Raw genomic sequence first — 18,648 nt, forward strand, 5'->3', positions numbered from 1 at the left:
TAAATGAAGCAATAATCAATTTGCTAAATCTTTACATGATTAGAATATTTCAGAAATGTTTCCAAATGGATTTAGAACTGAGAAAATTGCGGAAGAAGCTGCGAGCGATTGACAGGCTTGAAACACATTCCAATTTGACTGTTGATGAACAAAACAAATTGACATTACGACCTCAAATTCAAGCACGCGTTGCAGAAATTTTATCAGAAATTCAGTTTCACGAGCCTGAAAAAAGTGTTTCGAGTAACAATAATTTGTCAAATGATGATTTGGGTTCTGGAGACACAGAACTGGATAAGAAACGAAAAAGTGTCGAAGTTTCTGCAGGTAATGTCAAGTGAAAACAAGTTTTGGAGCGCTTAATGGTTTCTTTATTCAAGACTAAGCAAATAATGCTGAGCGAAACAACTGGTACACTTTCAAAGTTCCAGATCCGTTGTTGGTGTCTGTTGTATTGGGTGAAGTGAGAAGAAATTTGGTTATTTGAAATTTTCACGAATTGTCATTTCGTTTGCTCACAAAAAAATCATGTTGCAATAATCACTCGGAACAGACAGATATAATTTTGTCGTAATCTTGAGTGGAGTTAGTTAACTCATTTAAGACGTATGTTAACATGGTTACCGCTTTATTCTGCTCTCAATTTTTTGCGATTGATTAATTATGCGTCGATTCCTAGTCTGACCACGGGATAGTCTGAGACCTTCTAATTGATGATGAGTAACAAGACTTGAGACTCCTTGTTATGCTTGTACTGTCATCATGTTATATAAAGACAAGATCAGATTTAAACTTCTCTCATAAAATTTACAAAAAATGGAATTGCTTTCTGTTAAGTGCTGACAAATGCAGAAGAGCCTCAAAACCGGTGAAATTATTCCTTAATTCATCTACAGGTTGAGATCATACAGACTATCTCTAACCAGTGAAAAAAAAATTGCTACCGGTTTTATACCACGGGAAAACGAAATAGCTGATTTGTGGAGCTAGTCTCACGAAAGTTTGAAAAGTTGCAAACGAAAAAGGCCGTGGGCAAAGGGCAGACCAGTCATATCATCCAAAAAGAACTGGTACTACGCTTTCTAAGGATTAATACGACACTAATATTGGTGTCATTGACGTAATTGTTATATCATTAACCGAATAAATCGAAATGTTAGTTATGGCTGTTAGTTATGTTAGTTATTAGCGTGATTCTCTGTCATTCGGTCGCAACAGCACAATGACACACGATCATTATTAACTAAATTAGGTAGAGCCGCTCAGTTTATTTCCATTTGACCATTTTCTGAACTAGCTATCTCAGCTCTATTTTATCAGACGTTAGTGGTCTACAATCCAGAAATTGTTTCGTTTCAGAGCGGACGAAATTTCTGAAGCTCTCCGATAAAGAGCCAGTGATAGACGAGGCATTGAGCGGTGTTGATGATGAGGTCACAGAGAATGAAGAGGCTGTAAACGAAACAGAAATTGATGATCACGTTTTTTCTGTGGATCCGGTGCCAGTAACATCTGATGTTCGGCCTGACGGTATGCTTATATTCAGAACTACCGATTAAAATCTGAGATTGAACGATCGAACTTCAAATATATAGAGCTATATATATATATATATATATATATATATATATATATATATATATATAGTGAATATTCCGTGATGGTTTACTCGCTCGCAAATTCCGTTGCGTTAGGATTTTTGGAGCGTAATCGGTTATTATTTACCACAAGGCACGTGTGGTCGCTATAAATAATGTTTTTTTTAAAAAAAATACGTTATCAATGAATGGCTGCAAATTTAAATTTTCAACTCCAGAATTTTTTTGTGCAGCAGCTACTGGAATATTCGACCACAGCCATAACTAACATTTCGATTTATTCGGTTCATGATATAACAATTAATGCTATCATTTTTAGTAAATGTCCAACAAATGTCACAACCTGACAATGGAAGCGAAAGGACCAGTAATTCGAATTCTCAACCGAAAAAGAACCCAGGCGCTTCGTGGAAAGCCGATGTTAATTTGGCGGAGTTGAAAAAGTTAAAATGGAAAGGTCGACATATGGACGGACACAACGACACTGTGTTTTGTATCGACTCAGACGGGGAATACGCGATCACTGGCAGGTATAACTTTTTGGTCAAAGATCGTATAATAATGGTTTTGAAGTGCTCACATCTACCGTTTATCTTTACTGCGTGTAAAATTTCAGCTTTACTGCTGGAATGATGAAAAGTTGAATTCAGATTATTAATAGCCGCCCTCACCTTCTCAGCCGGCTATTATAGCGTTCCTATTGTTTTTTACGACTCGAAGAGGAGTATTGGATTTCTTAAGGTTTTTTTTTTTACCGGAAGTACTATTCGTTCAGACGCTGTTTTGACCTAAAAGCGAAACTGAGAAAAATTGCCGTGTGAACTAATTTTTTCTGAGCGAGAGAAGTTTTTTGATCATGCGCTGCGTTTAGTGAATGACTTTTTGACTTTGAAAAGTAGTTTTTGACTGAATGGCACATATAGATAACCGTTTTTAGCCGTTTTTTCGTCTAAGTGGCCCATTTTTTTGCTTGTAATTTGGTTTTTTGTAGAAATGATGTTTATTCAATGCTATTTTGAAATTTAAACCTTGGAAATTAATAGCACAGTGTTTTGAAGAGCCTAAAAACGCGTTTCAAGTTCAAAATTGGCATAAATTTCTTGATTTTTTAATTAATTTTTGGCTTTTTTCCTATTATTTTCATTTTTGGATCTTTTAGCCGTATTTTTGTCAAAAATCAGTCAATATGACAACTTTTCGTTGACAATTCATTTACTCGATGCCTCTTTTTACCTCGATGTAATTTTGTTTTATAAAATTGTACATTTGCTAATCCAATTTTGGTAGTTTTTTTCCTATTTTTCTCAGTTTTTTGTCTGTATTTTGGTTTTGATTACTAGAAATATTCTTTTTGTGCAACATGAGGCGCTTTAATTTCGTTTCAATTCAAACGTCAATAATTTTTTAGCGTTAAATTTCTGAAAATTAGTTAAATTTTTATAAATGCAGTCCTAAAAATTTTGACCTTTTTTTGAAATATGTTTCAATGTTTCGTATGTTTGATTTCTGCTTTTTCTTTTTTTTATCTTTTCAGGAGGATAGATTTTTGTCTCGATTGTATCGTTGTATTTTCTATTTCTCGAATGCTGAAAAATGAAATGGTGTTAGTTTTTCTTGTTTTTTAAATTTGATTTTTAAACTTTCAAAACTTTTAAACTTTGATTTGAACTTTCAAAAATCAAGAATTAGTCTTTATTAGGGTGTTCCTTACATTGTGTCCATATTGTTCACATTTTAGCTTGTATCATTCTAGCTCTGTCCCGGCACCTACATTTATACTGGTTTTATTGATTTTTTCAGTTATTAACAAATTGAATGATTTCGGCTTTTTCTTAGATTTTCGTCATTTCTTTGGGTTGCAATTGATTTCATTCAACATAAGGCAGTACTAAGAGTTTACTAGAAAGCCTTTTCCAGAATTTACTTATTACTTTTTATTGTATTTTTTTCCGACCTTGGTATTGTTCTTAAACATTTTTTGCCTTTAAATATTACTCGGTTGCTTTTCTATGATTGTTTTAATTTTTGAATTAGTTTGAAATCATGTCTAGCTTATATACAAGAAGAAAAAGTATATGTTGTTTTTGTCTGAATTGCAGTGATGAGAAATCTAACTGTTTTAGTTTTCTGATTCCTAACTTTGAGCATTATTTTTTGAAAAATTTACTTTAGTTTCTAAGTTATTATTATCTGCCGTTTGCTTTAGCGATCTTTTTGAGATTAGAATCATGAATTATTTGAGGGCAGTTGATAGCCCTCTCAGCTTTTTGAGACTATCAGTCTTTTGACTATCCTAATTATTTTGCACTTATCCTTACCAAACGTTTTCAATAAAAAATATTTTTGCGGCATTTTGCTTCTCTTGGTGACAGTGGTTTAAATTTCACCAATTTTTAGATCAGAGCTGGGTAGGTAATGAGTTAATGGTTGCATACAAAAGTTAACAGCTTCAGCTGCCGTTTCGGTTTCTTTGTGAAGTTTTGACGTTTCGAGTCGCTTCCGGAATTCTTTCGGCTATGTTTTTGTTCTCACAAAAATGACTTTGTTTGAAATGGTTTTTTATTTACTTTAATTCAAAGAGATAAGGTCAAATGGGTGTGTGTCACCCTAAATGAAGGTTATTAGAGAGCAGCTAATAGAGGCAGCAAAAACTTGTACAGATTATAAATCAAAATATAACATATCAGCCTTGAATGAAAAGACGAATTTTTTTTGGTCTGTCTTTTTACTGTTTTTTTTTGAGACTGCAGATCTACGAAGCTATTGCGGCTATTTTCTGGCAATCTGCCAGCTATTTTTCTAAATTTACTGTTAAGTCTTTTGCTTTTTCAGAGAATTTTATAAGCCTTTTGCATTTAACATGTAGAGAATTTTATAAGGCTTTTTGGATCTTTTCCGTTTGTGCCCCCATCTTAGTGGGTGCATATTATTTGATAAATTTAATTTAGTTTCTAAGTTATTATTATCTGCCGTTTGCTTTAGCGATCTTTTTGAGATTAGAACCATGAATTATTTGAGGGCAGTTGATTGCCCTCTCAGCTTTTTGAGACTATCAGTGTTTTGGCTATCCTAATTATTTTGCACTTATCCTTACCAAACGTTTTCAAAAATAAATATTTTTGCGGCATTTTGTTTCTCTTGGTGACAGTGGTTTAAATTTCACCAATTTTTAGATCAGAGCTGGGTAGGTAATGAGTTAATGGTTGAATACAAAAGTTAACCGCTTCAGCTGCCGTTTCGGTTTCTTTGTGAAGTTTTGACGTTTCGAGTCGCTTCCGGAATTCTTTCGGCTATGTTTTTGTTCTCACAAAAATGACTTCGTTTGAAATGGTTTTTTATTTACTTTAATTCAAAGAGATAAGGTCAAATGGGTGTGTGTCACCCTAAATGAAGGTTATTAGAAAGCAGCTAATAGAGGCAGCAAAAACTTGTACAGATTATAAATCAAAATATAACATATCAGCCTTGAATGAAAAGACGAATTTTTTTTTGGTCTGTCTTTTTTACTGTTTTTTTTTGAGACTGCAGATCTACGAAGCTATTGCGGCTATTTTCTGGCAATCTGCCAGCTATTTTTCTAAATTTACTGTTAAGTCTTTTGCTTTTTCAGAGAATTTTATAAGCTTTTTGCATTTAACATGTAGAGAATTTTATAAGGCTTTTTGGATCTTTTCCGTTTGTGCCCCCATCTTAGTGGGTGCATATTATTTGATAAATTTAATTTAGTTTCTAAGTTATTATTATCTGCCGTTTGCTTTAGCGATCTTTTTGAGATTAGAACCATGAATTATTTGAGGGCAGTTGGTAGCCCTCTCAGCTTTTTATGACTATCAGTGTTTTGACTATCCTAATTATTTTGCACTTATCCTTACCAAACGTTTTCAATAATCAATATTTTTGCGGCATTTTGTTTCTCTTGGTGACAGTGGTTTAAATTTCACCAATTTTTAGATCAGACCGGGGGGGGGGGTGGTAATGAGTTTAAGGTTTATTAAAAAAGGTAATGGTTTCAGCTGCAATTAGGGTTTTTGTCAAGTTTTTACGCTTCGAGTCGCTTTACCTCATTTTGCCGCTTTTTCAACATTTTGCGTGATATCTTTTTGACTTCTCTAGGCTAGTTTCTCTCTTCTCTCATTCTGCTTAAAGTGATTTTGAACATCAGTTGCTCAGCAAAGCAATTCAAAATGAACAGAGTCAGTATAAAAAATTGAAGTGAGAAGTAGAAACGGGATAAACCCATAAAGCCCAATTTTAGATGCCCGCTATTTGAACGTCGTTCCTATAAGTCTTAGTTACCATCTCTAATGCTTATTGGTATTGATAGTAGCCCCTGTAGCCTCTCTCTAAGAAACAGAAGTACGTTATGTTCAACTACGAAATGCCATCAAAATAAATCGGACTGAAAAAATGTTTTTGTACAAAAATCTTTTTTTTTCAATATCCTCTATTCTTTCAATCCCAATCATGCTTATTTGAATCAACGGTGGCTATTTTCCGGCAATCTGCCGGGTATGTTACTATAGTGGCTTGAGTTTGTCTTGGAAACAGACCTGTGAAGCAATGCTTTAATTACTGGTTTCCACTGTGTCAGCGAGTAATCAACTCTTTTAAGATTGATACATTTAACCACCGAAACGATTTATTTTTGTCCGTCCCTTGGTACAACTTAAATGGCTTCTCAATTTATTTGGATCAATGCTTGATCAATCAATGAAGATGTTGTTAAGGGTTTTCTTGGGCACATTCTACTAAATCGGCGGAAGTGATCGAACAATCTAACATATTTTTTATCAAATTTTTGATACGTTTTGTTTCGTAGTTTTGAGCACGAAAACTTCTGTAGCCTGGGAGTTGTAATAAGCGTCCTTTTATTTAAGATCTTTGACATTTTCGAAGACTTGTTGCTCTGCAGTGAGTTCAAATTGTGTCATATATTAACAGAATGATTACGGTCGCATATTTCTATGAACTATGCATTACCCTTTATTCTAACAGAATTCAGAAAACGAATAAATCTTCTGAGATAATTAGTTTAATTGCTCTCAAATGGAGCTTGTAGATTTTGTATTGGTCAGGTCGACTTCTTTGCGCATTCTTTTCTGAATTGATTTGTCTAACGAAATTTGGCGATTTGAGTTTTTAATTAACAGATTGGATCTATTCTGTTTATCCCTTTCGGCCGCAGCTTAGCGGGAATATAACTTCTGCGCCCCAAGGCGCTCATGCCATCTTTTAAATAGTAATCTGTTATGTAACAACAAACATTGTAATGGGGGGGCATTAAAAACACAGGGGGAACAATAGATCCAACAGATTTGTACTCCTGTCGGAGTTGTCGATTTCTGACTGATTTGATTTCTGGTCTGATTGATATGCCTGCCTCTCTTTGATTGATTTGAATTCTTTTTATCCCACCAAATTGACTTCGTGTTGACTCATATGACTGTTCTGCGTTTGTCTAACCAATATCAGTTCTCATTGTTGAACTTCATCTGGTCTGATGGATTTGACAGTTGACTTTTTCTCGAACAATTGCTTGATTACGTGATATACATGCCTCTCATTGTGACCTTTAAAAGGTTTAATTTACATAAGCATCATGCAGTGCGTGCTTGGTTTGTTTTAATTTTGATAAATAGTATCTTGGACATTGTTTGAATGATAGGTATTATTTTTGTGTTCAATTTTTGACATTTTCGAAGACTTGCTGCTGTGCAGTGCGTTCAAATTGTGTCATATATTAACAGAATGATTACGGTCGCATGTTTCTATGAACTATGCTTTACCCTTCATTATAACAAAGGATTTTCTGTGGCCAGAAGTCGGTTGTTTAGTTTCTCTCAATCAAAAGTTTTTGTATTCATGCAGTTCTTGCCGGTATTTTTTTTTGAAATCTAATGTCTGATTAATAGCCGCACAGCGATAGCTGGGGATATTATTGGCCTTCTCTTGGTTTTTTACAATTCAAAGAGTTTGAATTGTATTGGGGCGCTGTCTTTTTTTTCTAAGATCTGTTCACACATTTTTCCTTATTTTTGAAGTCAAATTGGAGTAGTGATTTTGGTCACGCCGAAACAGGAGATGGAGCAAAAAGCGAGTGGTTTTGCTGCGTGAATTTTTTTGCTCTAATTTTAAAGTAGAGTGAGAAAACGGTGTTTGAACAAAAATTTTCTTTCTCGCTAGTGGTTTTTTTTATTCACATGCGACAATTTCACTTTGATTTTTACTGTTTTGGATCAGATTTTTTTCTAAATGGTTTTTCCAAAACATTCATAGTTCATTCCTGGCCTAGTGTTTTGTTAGAATCAAAGTTATATTTCTCGCTGGTGGTTTTTTGATCTCCCTAGCGGCATTTTGACATTGATTTTCTGTTTTTTTTTTGTTTTTTTTATCTGATTTTTTTTTTAGAAATGGTTTGCCCAATTCACTCATAGTCCGTTCGAGACCTAGTTTTTGTTAAGTCAATGAAAATTCTTTGAATTGTACGTCAGGACTTGTCCTGCGATGTTTTTTTATTTCGTGATTTTTGTTACGACCATATGACGTCACAACCACTTCAAGTCTGCTTTTTGTTCATTCGTTCATGCAATTTCAACTGAATTGCGTGCGTGACGTCATTTTTCGCTCTTAGTGGAGCGAGTTTTTTTGTTCTTTCGCGTGATTAAAGTTCTGGTCACATTTGACTTACCTCACTCTCAAAAATGACATCCTCACTTTGAAATTGACTTTTATTTACTTTAATTCAAAGAGATAAGGTCAAATGGGTATGTGTCACTCTAAACGAAGGTTATTTCAGAGCACCTAATAGAGGTAGCAAAAACTTATACAAATTTTTAATCAAAATATAACTTATCAGCCTTCAATTAAGTCTGTCTTTTTTACTGGTTTTTTGAGACTGCAGATCTACGAAGCTATTGCGGCTATTTTCCGGCCATCTGCCAGCTATGTTTGATCTTTCTTCGAGCAACGTGTTCAGACCAGTGGTTTAAAAATTGTTTGTGATGTTACTTATCTTATTTTTTTTGTGTCAGTCATAATTTTCAATCACTTGAACTCATTATCGGGCGCTAACTCGCTGCAGTTTACTGCAGAACGTGAAATGAAAAGTGCGCAAATTGTGGTTTTATTGTCCTATTTAAATCGGCCCAGTACTGGTTGAGGTGATGGGATCTGGTCCGTTAATTCCTACTAGTACGTTTTGCAACCCAGCACGTTAAAATTTCACGATAATATTGAGGAAGTTTGTTTACTTCACACGTGCGAGTTGGGCTTACAAATAACATGCATTCCTACAAATAAAAACGTCCAAGCTAAGCTAAGGGAGTCGGAGGTAATGGAAAGGGTTCTGATAATGAACTGAAAAGTGGACTCCAGAACTGGACCACAAGCACTCAAGAATAAAAAAAAGCTCTACAATCCCTCTTGCTGATCGATTTGTTTAATTTCAGTTTGAGCAGCTTCCTGGAAATTTAAAATATATCTGGGCATCATTAAAAATACATGCCAAATTTAAAAAGGATAGCATGAGTTGAAAAAGAAATAAAAACAGCGAAAATTTTCAGGCAGAACTCAAAATCTTATTAATTCCATGTCAAAATCATTAAGAACGCTAGCTGCTGATTGCTGCAACCTTCATTATTTTGAAACTTATAACCGCATGCATTTTTTGATAACACACAACCTATTTTAATAACAGCGTGAATTGTGAATATAAAGAAGCAGCCAGAAATTCTTGGGTAAAATTCAAACAACCATTAAACGTTGTCAAAGTGATCAAACGCAACTGCTTACTGCAACTATCAGGAATTTACAATCAACAATTATAACCACTTTTTAATCTTTTAGCGACGATATAGTTTCGAAAGCATCAAAAACAACACGAAATATTGGCTAAACTGAAAAGCTAACTATTTTTTTGCAAGTTGGTGATGCTGGTCATAATGTTCAAAAGTGCATGCTGGAAACATTAAATGATATCATTAGCAAACAAATAAAAAATAAATCAAAATATAAATCGGCTTAAATTTTTGAATTACTGGCTCAATGATTAAAGTTTTTTTCAAAAACATTAGCTTTTTCCTCCGTATTTAGAGTTTTTAATTGGCAGTTTTATTTCAAGCTTTTGTTCTATTCAATTCTTCATCTCTGACTACTCTGGAGTATTATATATTTTTTCTTGTTTCAAATATAAAGATCAGCGATACAAATGTTTCTGGTTTCACTATCTGATTTTTTTATTTTTTTTCCACTTGTTACTAAATTTTTTTTTGTTGAACTGCTCTAAAATAATAATAACAGAATTTATTCCAATTAATTATTGGGACCACTTTTTTAAATTACAATTCGAATGTTCATAGTTTTTTTAGTCTTTCAAAGAACCATCATTGCATATTTGGTCTCTTTTATGAATTTCTTGAAATTACGAACATATTTAACTTTTCTTAAGCGATTTTGACTTAATTGTTTTAATTCAGAAATTAGCAATTTTTGCAAAAATTAGTTTTTGCTCTGACTGCCATTGCTCGATAATTAAAAAAAATTTCATTCATGGATAGTTTTAAAGCTTTGAATTTCAGCTAGACAAAAAGACATTCTTTTTTGATCTTAACATATTGGCCTAGTCAATTACCATAATCTCTGCTCAAGGAACTGTAATCATGATACTTGCTAGAGCGCCCCGAATTCCCTAATTGTGTTGACTGGAACTCAACCATTGAGAGGGGAGTTTTGAGTCGAGATTTGGTCAACATTGAAACAAAGAAATAGTTTCTAATTTCATTACGTCGTCATCGCACTCAATGAGCTGTGAGATACTTCAAACCAACTACAAAACTATGCTGGTCACGAGGATTATACTGCAACATTTTTGTTGGCATTGAAAACTGATTGTGTGAGTTGCTGGTTCCAAATGTGTTCCAAATAACAATTTGATTTTTTCATGATTTGAACTGGTAATAATTTTGCGATTAACTAAGACTCATAAAGAGATGTCTAACTGAGGACCATCGACCTTTAGGTGAAAAAAATCTTAGAAAATGGCAGAATAAATTGTTTTTCTTTTCCTCAATGTTTGTTGAACACTTTTTGTTTCGTGTTATTTTGAAGTGAATGGCCCTATACGTTTTAGCCGTGACACGATGGTAAAAGTGTGGTGTCTAAAGACAGGCGAAGAGATACGAACCCTGCTTGGGCATTCTGGCACTGTGACTTGTGTTAAAATCCTGCCAAGCTCTTTGGAGATCAGACAAGTGCTCGCACAGTTGTCAAATGGTTAGATTTTCAGTGTTGAAATTTCTGCTATTTTAGCTAAATTTCGGCTCAATCGGGTGAGCTTAAAATTCCCTCTTTTTTGTTGAAAATTTTCAGTTTTAGTTTCAACATTATTCCGATGCCTGAAATCAGATAGCAGTATATTTGATTGTGTATTAGAAGTGTATAACTGATAATATGCAGACATTTCCATTTCAAATGAAATTGTAATCGAAGCAGAGCAAACATGAGCAAAAATAACCCGTGAGTTATCGGTTTGATGTGAAGGTTTCTTATACGTATTCGCTAAAATTAATCCAAAACACGGTTTGATGTGAAGGTTTCTTATACGTATTCGCTAAAATTAATCCAAAACAATTAATTGCCAAAAAAAATTTTCAAAGTATTTTTGTGATCTGCTCAGCAGTGTTTCAATTCAATTTGGTCAATAGGTTTGTTTTGAAAGGGTTGAAGCACAAATTTTGTTATCACCATCGAGAAGTTATCAAACTGCGTGGCAAGCCGGTTAGTTGAGTTACTTCGAGAGGGTAATAAAATTGTGTCGTAATCCGATTTCAAAGCAAATTTCGCAATATTTCAAATTTTAGTAGCATACATTAGGTGCGTAATAAGTTATTTAATTGGTAAGTTTATATTGTAGTGAGAGTTGATCACAAAAGATTCCTTTTTCAGGAGAAGGGAGTGAGAATCAATTGGAGAGATGTTGTTTGACAGCTTCAACAGATTGTTGCATTAAACTGTGGAATTATTTGTCAGGTATGTCGGAGACTGCGTCCATTCTTAACTACCAGAACCATTGTTATTGGGAAACAAATTCATTTTTTCCGCGCTGTTTGAAGAAAAAAGTGAAAAATTTGTAGCAATCACATTGGTCCTGTTGGTTTTTACTTCTTGACTTTTGATTACGTCTTGACTTTTTCATTTTAACGTCAGTGTTTGAGCCGCTAAATTTTGGAGGCAGTTTTGTAATGGAAGTATACTCAAAACTGCGCCAAAATTGGTTTCGTTTTTCATTTTATAGCTCAGGAGTGATCTATAGTGGGCTTTAATATCATCATTTTAAAACCTGTAGTGCCATTATAAATCATCACTGGCAAAAGTAATGCACAATTGACCCCCCCCCCCCCCACCCCCTCCCCCTGCGCCTGTCGTTTGAGAGCAATTCGACCGACCGTAGTCGGTTGTATTTGGGACGTTATTGATGATTTCCAGTGAATTAATTTTTTAGATATTAGTGTTGTCGATTTATTGCTTCAAAATACATATATTGGGAGTGTTTGATGGATGTAATTGTTTAGGAGAAATGTTTAAAAGCATCTACACCTTTGGATCTGTTTCTAGTCTGTGTTGGGTCTCAGCTATACCGAGAATGATAAGCTCTGTGAATACTTCGATCATATCAGGCAGTGGTAAGTGCTTACTGGCATCAAACATAGGAAAATGTATTTTGTGCAATTGATGGATATATTGGACTGGTTTGTTTAAGAGTCCGGCAAGCTGCAAATCTGGGATGTCGTAGAAGCAAATGAAGTGATGAGTCATAAATGCCATGAAGAGTCTATCAATAAAATTGAGGTATGGATGGTCTTTGACGTGATTGGGGTGGTAAGACTTAATTAAAGGTGTCGATATGGAATTGTTTAATCAATCGCTAACGAAGAATTTGACATGGTGGAGCTCTATCATTTTGAAGTAATTTTTGCCCCGGGAGTTCAACAAAAACACTAATACCAATTGTTTTGAAAAATATTGAATTTTAAAAATTGTCAATTTAGTCCTTTCGTCTTAATAGTGACTATAGTGGTATATTATAACCTCTAATGACGTCATTTGAAGTCCCACTTAATGAATGTGGTGTCTCCCCAGACTGAAGCAGGCTGCAATAGATTCGAGCTCCAAAACTAGTCGCTGGAGACTGATTCTTCGGACGTTAGTCGGTTATTTTACATTTTTTCACTCGGTTAATCTCTGAAGAACGATGTGAATGCAGATCGTTTCTGTAGCATTTAGGTTTTTATGCGTTTGACGTCTTTTAGGCTTATCTGCCAAGTTGCGTAATTGTATTTATCTTAAATGACTTGCCGCGCTCTCTCAGTGACTTTAAGGTCGTTTCAAATGACAGTAAATCCTTCCAGAGTCAATCAAGGCCAACTGCTTAACGAAAGCTGGTAAAATTAAGAATTTAGGGGTAAAATGTTAGAGAATTTGATTTTTAAGCTTAACGTTTCAGTTTTCAACATTAAACGAAAACAATTAGTAATTTTATTTAGTAATTTTTAGTAATTTTATAGATTTCGTCGACAGCGGCATGAATTTAGTTCAATAGTGGTTTGACTTTCTAGTTGCTATGTATAGTTTACACCACGCAGAACTATTTCTCAGATATTTTGGCAATCTGCAGATTATTTTCTATAATGATTTTTTGAATTATTTGCTATGAATCAGCGCTTTAAAAGTGCTTTTAAACGGCGGTCGCTCAGAAAATCAATCTGAAATGAACAGAACCAGTATTGAGAATCAAAATAGAAACGAAATAAACCTATAAAGCCCAATTTTAGATGCCCGCTACTTCAAGTTTGTTCTTATAAGTCTTAGTTAACATCTTTATTAATAGCCGCACAGCGATAGCTGGGGCTATTATTGGCCTTCTCTTGGTTTTTTTATTTCGTCGTCATGATTTTTGCTACGACCATATGACGTCACAGCAACTTTTTGTTCATTTGTTCATGCAATTTCAACTGAATTGCATGTGTGACGTCATTTTTCGCTCTTAGTGGAGCGAGTTTTTTTGTTCATTCGCGTGATTAAAATTTTGGTCACACTTGACTTACCTCTCTCTCAAAAATGACTTCCTCACTTTGAAATTGACTTTTATTTACGTTAATTCAAAGAGATAAGGTCAAATGGGTGTGTGTCACTCTAAATGAAGGTTATTTGAGATCTGCTAATTGAGGCAGCAATAACTTATACAGATTTTTAATCAAAATATAACAGATCAGGCTTCAATGAAATGACAAATTTTTTTGGTCTGTCTTTTTTACTGTTTTTTTTTAGACTGGCGATCTACGAATCTATTGCGGCTATTTTCTGGCAATCTGCCGGCTGTTTTCTTGGCATTGATGCTAGCCATGTTTGCTCTCATTAAAGTACCGGAGTTATTGTACAACGACCATTTTTTGTTTTTCTGTTCCGTCAATCCCAATCGGTGTTATGGAATTGAACGGCGGCTATGTTCTGGCAATCTGCGGGGTTGTTGATTTTTAGTTTTTGTGCTTCTTCGATTGACTTTTTGTCTTTTTAATTGCTCGCAAACGAAGTTTTTAGCAATTATGTTAGTCCTGTCGATCTTTTTTTTTGCGATTTTTCGCTTGACCAATTTTTCATCTGACGCATTTGAATTTTCGTCATCAAGACGAGATAATCAGGTGGCGCCCAGCGGGCATTAAGTGCTCTTAGAGCCTTTCAGCTCACTACTCTTCAAGGATGCGATTCACAGAATCTGTTTTGGAGACTTATACTTATGATGGTGCGAAGGGCGGTTCCTAAAGATTGACCACCCCACTGTCCCCCATTGTTGCCAACACATCAGCCCCCGGTGCACCCCCCCCCCCCCCGCTGCGCTCACTTATGGCTATTCAATTAAGCTAAATCTAGCCTCACTAAACCGTGCCTAGCTACTGACGAAGCCAACCGCTCGTCGGTCGTTTGAGAGCAATTCGTCCGACGTTAGTCGGTTATGTTTAGATAATGAAGTTCATCATTGTTCGCCGGCTGAGTTTTTGCACCTAGTTCGCAGGTCGATTATTTCTGAGACTGTTTCTTCTTACAGTTAAGCGAAAAGGCTTGTGGTTTTACTGCGTAATTTTTATCACTCAAATTTTTACGTAGTAAACGGCGTTTGAGAAAAAAATCGCTTTCATGATATTTATTTTTTTTTTGATATGCGGCAATTTGACTTCTGTTTTTTCCCGAATTTTAGGCGGGTTTTTTCTCAAACAAGTTTCCAAATTCATTACTAGTTGTAGGTTTGGTTTTCTTTTTATCAGTGAAAAGTCTTTGATATTGTAGTTCACGGCGTTTTTTCTCGCTTCTTGTCTATCACTTTTTCATTGCTCTCAAACGAAGAATGAAGCAATCAGTGTAAACGTGTTGGTCTTATGTAAATTTTTCCTTTGCCGATTTGACTTTCGGTTGACTTTTACAGGCTTCACCTCTTTGTTTTGTGTGTTTTAAAATTCTCTATCATAATTTAAGCAGCTGAGCTCAAGTAATGTTACTTTACGGCGTATCTTTTTTTCACTCAAATTTTTACATAGTAAAAAATGTGGTTTGAGAAAATTTCGCTTTCATGATATTTAATTTTTTTCGACATGCGGCAATTTTTCCCGAATTTTTTAAGCGGTTTTTTCTCAAACAATTTTCCAAATTCATAACTAGTTTTCGGTGTAGTTTTCTTTTAATCAGTGAAAAATCTCTGCTTTTGTAATTCAGGGCGTGGCCTGTTTTCTCGCTTTTTATCTAACATTTTTTCATTGCTCTTAAACGAAGGTTGAAGCAATCATTGTAAGCGTTGTATTCTTATCTAAATTTTTCCTTTGCCGATTTGACTTTTGGTTGACCTTTTCGTTTTGCGTGTTTTAAAATTCTCATTCTCAATTTAAGCAGCTGAGCTCAAGTGGCGATAGTTCACTACTAAAAGTCACATGAATACTGCGCCGAAATTGGTGTACTTTTTTAACTTTAAATTTTATTAGTGACTATAGTGGTATATTATAACCTATAATGACCTCATTTGAAGTAGCTTTTAATGAATGTGGTGTCCCCCCAGACTGAAGCAGGCTGCAATAGATTTGAGCTCCAACTAGTCGCTGGAGGATTTTTCGGGCGTTAATTGGTTATTTTACATTTTTTCACTCTGTTAAGCTCTGAAGAACGATGTGAATGCAGATCGTCTCTGTGGCTCCTAGATTGTTATGCGTGTGACGTCTTTTAGGCTCATCTGCCAAGTTGCGTAATTGTTTTTATCTTAAATGACTTGCTGCACTCTGAATGAATTAAGGTAATTTCAAGTGACCCTAAATACTTCCAAAAACAATCAAGGACAACTGGTGAAGGAAAGCTTGAAAAATTAGAATTTGTGAGTGAAATATAATAAAGAATTTGATTTCTAAGCAAAACATATCAGTTTGAAGCAAAAATTAAAAAGAAAATAATTTTTAGTAGTTTTTATGGATTGCGTCGACAACGGCATGAGTTTAGTTCAATGGGGGTTGAACTTTGTGTAGTTGCTATCTAGAGTTCACAACACGTAGCACTATTTCTCAGCTACTTTGGCAATCTGAAGGTTTTGTTCTATAATGACTATTTTTAATACTTGTGTTTGCGATTTCTGTAGTATTTTTTTCCGGTTAATGAGTGTAAGTTGGCTGAACTCATAATTAATCAATGCTTGCACGAATTTAGGTCAACGAGAATGTAATTTTCACCTCTTCTAAAGACGGTCTGGTGAAGATCTGGCAGCTCAATTGCGACTCCGAGGGTTGCGTTACTGTGAATCTACAGTTTGTGTCCGATTGCCTCAAAAGGTTTCCACAATCATCGGGCAGTGATTTGAAGAGCCGGTGTTCCTTCGGAGACATTCGGGCGATGGTTGTTGACTTTGATGATCAACTAATTTTTGTTGGCGATGATGGGCCTAATATCAAAATAGTCGATTGGAGAAATGGTTAGTAACCTTGATTCTGCTCTTTGTACAAGTTCAACTGTCCGTAATGTGTTATTGATTTCATTTTTTAAATATGGATCATTGAGTTCAAGGAACAGCTCACAGTGCTAATGCGACCCATTCAAATTTTATTTTTAAAAGTATAAAAAACGCGTAAATATGTTACTGAAGTTCTTGTACTGAAAGGGAGTTTGCTAACCATAGATTATCAGCTTTTTTGGTTGAACGTCTTGGAAACAAAAATCTTCAAGCGTCTTTTTTAGGAACTATCTACTGCCATTACAAATGCATTGTACAGTAATGCTTTGAAAGATATATGAGTACGATATCCATTTAAATCTTATTCTATCTCGAATCTTTTAAGTTACATTTTTAGTTTCAATTCAATTTGTTGAATTCTCATGTGGATTTCCTTCCAAAAAACAACCTCGCATTATTGCAAGTTACATTTCTATCATCGCGACTTTTCATCTTTGAGCAATTTTATGGGAAAAATCAGCTTAATTGGCGATAAAATCAAAATTGTGAGAGAATTTAATGACTAGCATTAACGGTGTAGAAACACCAATCTTGTAATATTAATTACTGAGTGATAGCAAAAATTCTTATTACAGATCACAGTTAAGTACTTAATCACTAGTAAAGAGTTGCTCCGATTTCAGGATTTGTCCATAAACTGAAGAATCATGATTCAGCATTTGGATACACAGAGTGCCTGCAACTAAGCGCCAAATTTCTATTTGCAGCTGCTTACGACATTGATACTGGCACTGGATCTATCAACGGTTAGAAACATGACTGATCTGATCACTCAGTAGTACAAATTGTTTAATCACTTTCAAACGAATCTCGAGGGCTTTATTGTAAACGTGTCTTCTTGAAGCTATGGTTTTTCTTATCGGCTGACGCTCAATTTTCATTTCTTCACATTACAAAGATTAAAGTGCAGTTTTGTTTGCTCGTTCATGCCTATCTTTAGCTACTGTATATGCGTCACGTCATTTGTCACTCTCGTTAGCGTAGTTTTAACCTGAATTGTGTGATTAGTTTTTTAATAGCCGCCCTCATCTTCTCAGCCGGCTATTATAGCGCTCCTATTTTTTTTTACTTCGTCGAATAAAAAAATGTTTCGCTTTACCTCATTTTGCCGCCTTTTCAACATTTTGCGTGAAATCTTTTTGACTTCTCTAGGCTAGTTTCTCTCTTTTCTCATTCTGCTAAAAGTGATTTTGAACATCAGTTGCTCAGCAAAGCAATTCAAAATGAACAGTCAGTATAAAAAATTGAAGTCAGAAATAGAAACGGGATAAACCCATAAAGCCCAATTTTAGATGCCCGCTATTTGAACGTCGGTCCTATAAGTATTAGTTACCTCTCTCTAATGCTTATTGTTATTGATAGTAGCCCCTGTAGCCTCTCTCTAAGAAACAGAAGTATGTTCAACTACGAAATGCCATCAAAATAAATCGGACTTAAAAAAATGTTTTTGTACGAAAATCTTTTTTTTTTTCAATATCTTCTGTTATTTCAATCCCAGTCATGCTTATTGGAATCAACGGCGGCTATTTTCCGGCAATCTGCCGGGTATGTTTTTAATTGCTCTCGAACGAATTTTGAAGCAATTATTGTGAAACTGTGCGTCTTTTTGCAAGAAAAATTTGTGCTTGACCATTTTTGCCCCTTTTGTTCTAGAACATTCTCAACTGGCTCGATGAGGTCGAGCGGTCGAACCCCTATCAGGTCCAAGCTTCTACACCCAAAAATTAATCTGCACCCCTAAATTAAATCCCCGCACCCGCCTGTCGTTCGAGAGCAATTTATCCGATGGTTGTCGTTTATGTTTGATCGTACATGGCGTACCCCAATTTTTAAATTTAGCAATTATATTAGTCCTGTCGTCTTCTATGTAATTTTTCCCTTGACCGCCGAAAGCCCACCGGTGTCGCAGGCGAAATGACCGCCGAAAGCCCACCGGTGTCGCAGGCGAAATGACCGCCGAAAGCCCACCGGTGTCGCAGGCGAAATGAAAGCGTTTTTATTTAAATTAGAGAAATG

The 18,648-nt window shown here is 35.1% G+C and overlaps 1 protein-coding gene across 2 annotated transcripts in view; it reads left to right on the forward strand.

Moving 5' to 3' along the window:
- The first annotated feature begins 28 nt into the window (after nt 1-28).
- Nucleotides 29-18,648, forward strand: part of LOC142341434 (uncharacterized) — a 20,440-nt gene continuing 1,820 nt past the window's right edge. Inside the window, exons 1-9 of one of the 2 annotated variants that reach the window (XM_075392370.1) lie at nt 29-327; nt 1,360-1,530; nt 1,918-2,128; nt 10,726-10,868; nt 11,541-11,624; nt 12,167-12,277; nt 12,355-12,443; nt 16,332-16,593; nt 17,256-17,378. In XM_075392370.1, coding sequence (XP_075248485.1) covers nt 36-327; nt 1,360-1,530; nt 1,918-2,128; nt 10,726-10,868; nt 11,541-11,624; nt 12,167-12,277; nt 12,355-12,443; nt 16,332-16,593; nt 17,256-17,378 — 1,486 coding nt within the window. In that variant the 5' untranslated portion in view covers nt 29-35. The remainder of the gene's footprint in view (nt 328-1,359; nt 1,531-1,917; nt 2,129-10,725; nt 10,869-11,540; nt 11,625-12,166; nt 12,278-12,354; nt 12,444-16,331; nt 16,594-17,255; nt 17,379-18,648) is intronic. The other variant, XM_075392371.1, reaches the window with a different exon arrangement.

Source organism: Convolutriloba macropyga, chromosome 6 (genome assembly GCF_964194025.1).
Source record: "Convolutriloba macropyga chromosome 6, txConMacr16.3, whole genome shotgun sequence".
Classification (NCBI taxonomy): domain Eukaryota; kingdom Metazoa; phylum Xenacoelomorpha; order Acoela; family Convolutidae; genus Convolutriloba; species Convolutriloba macropyga.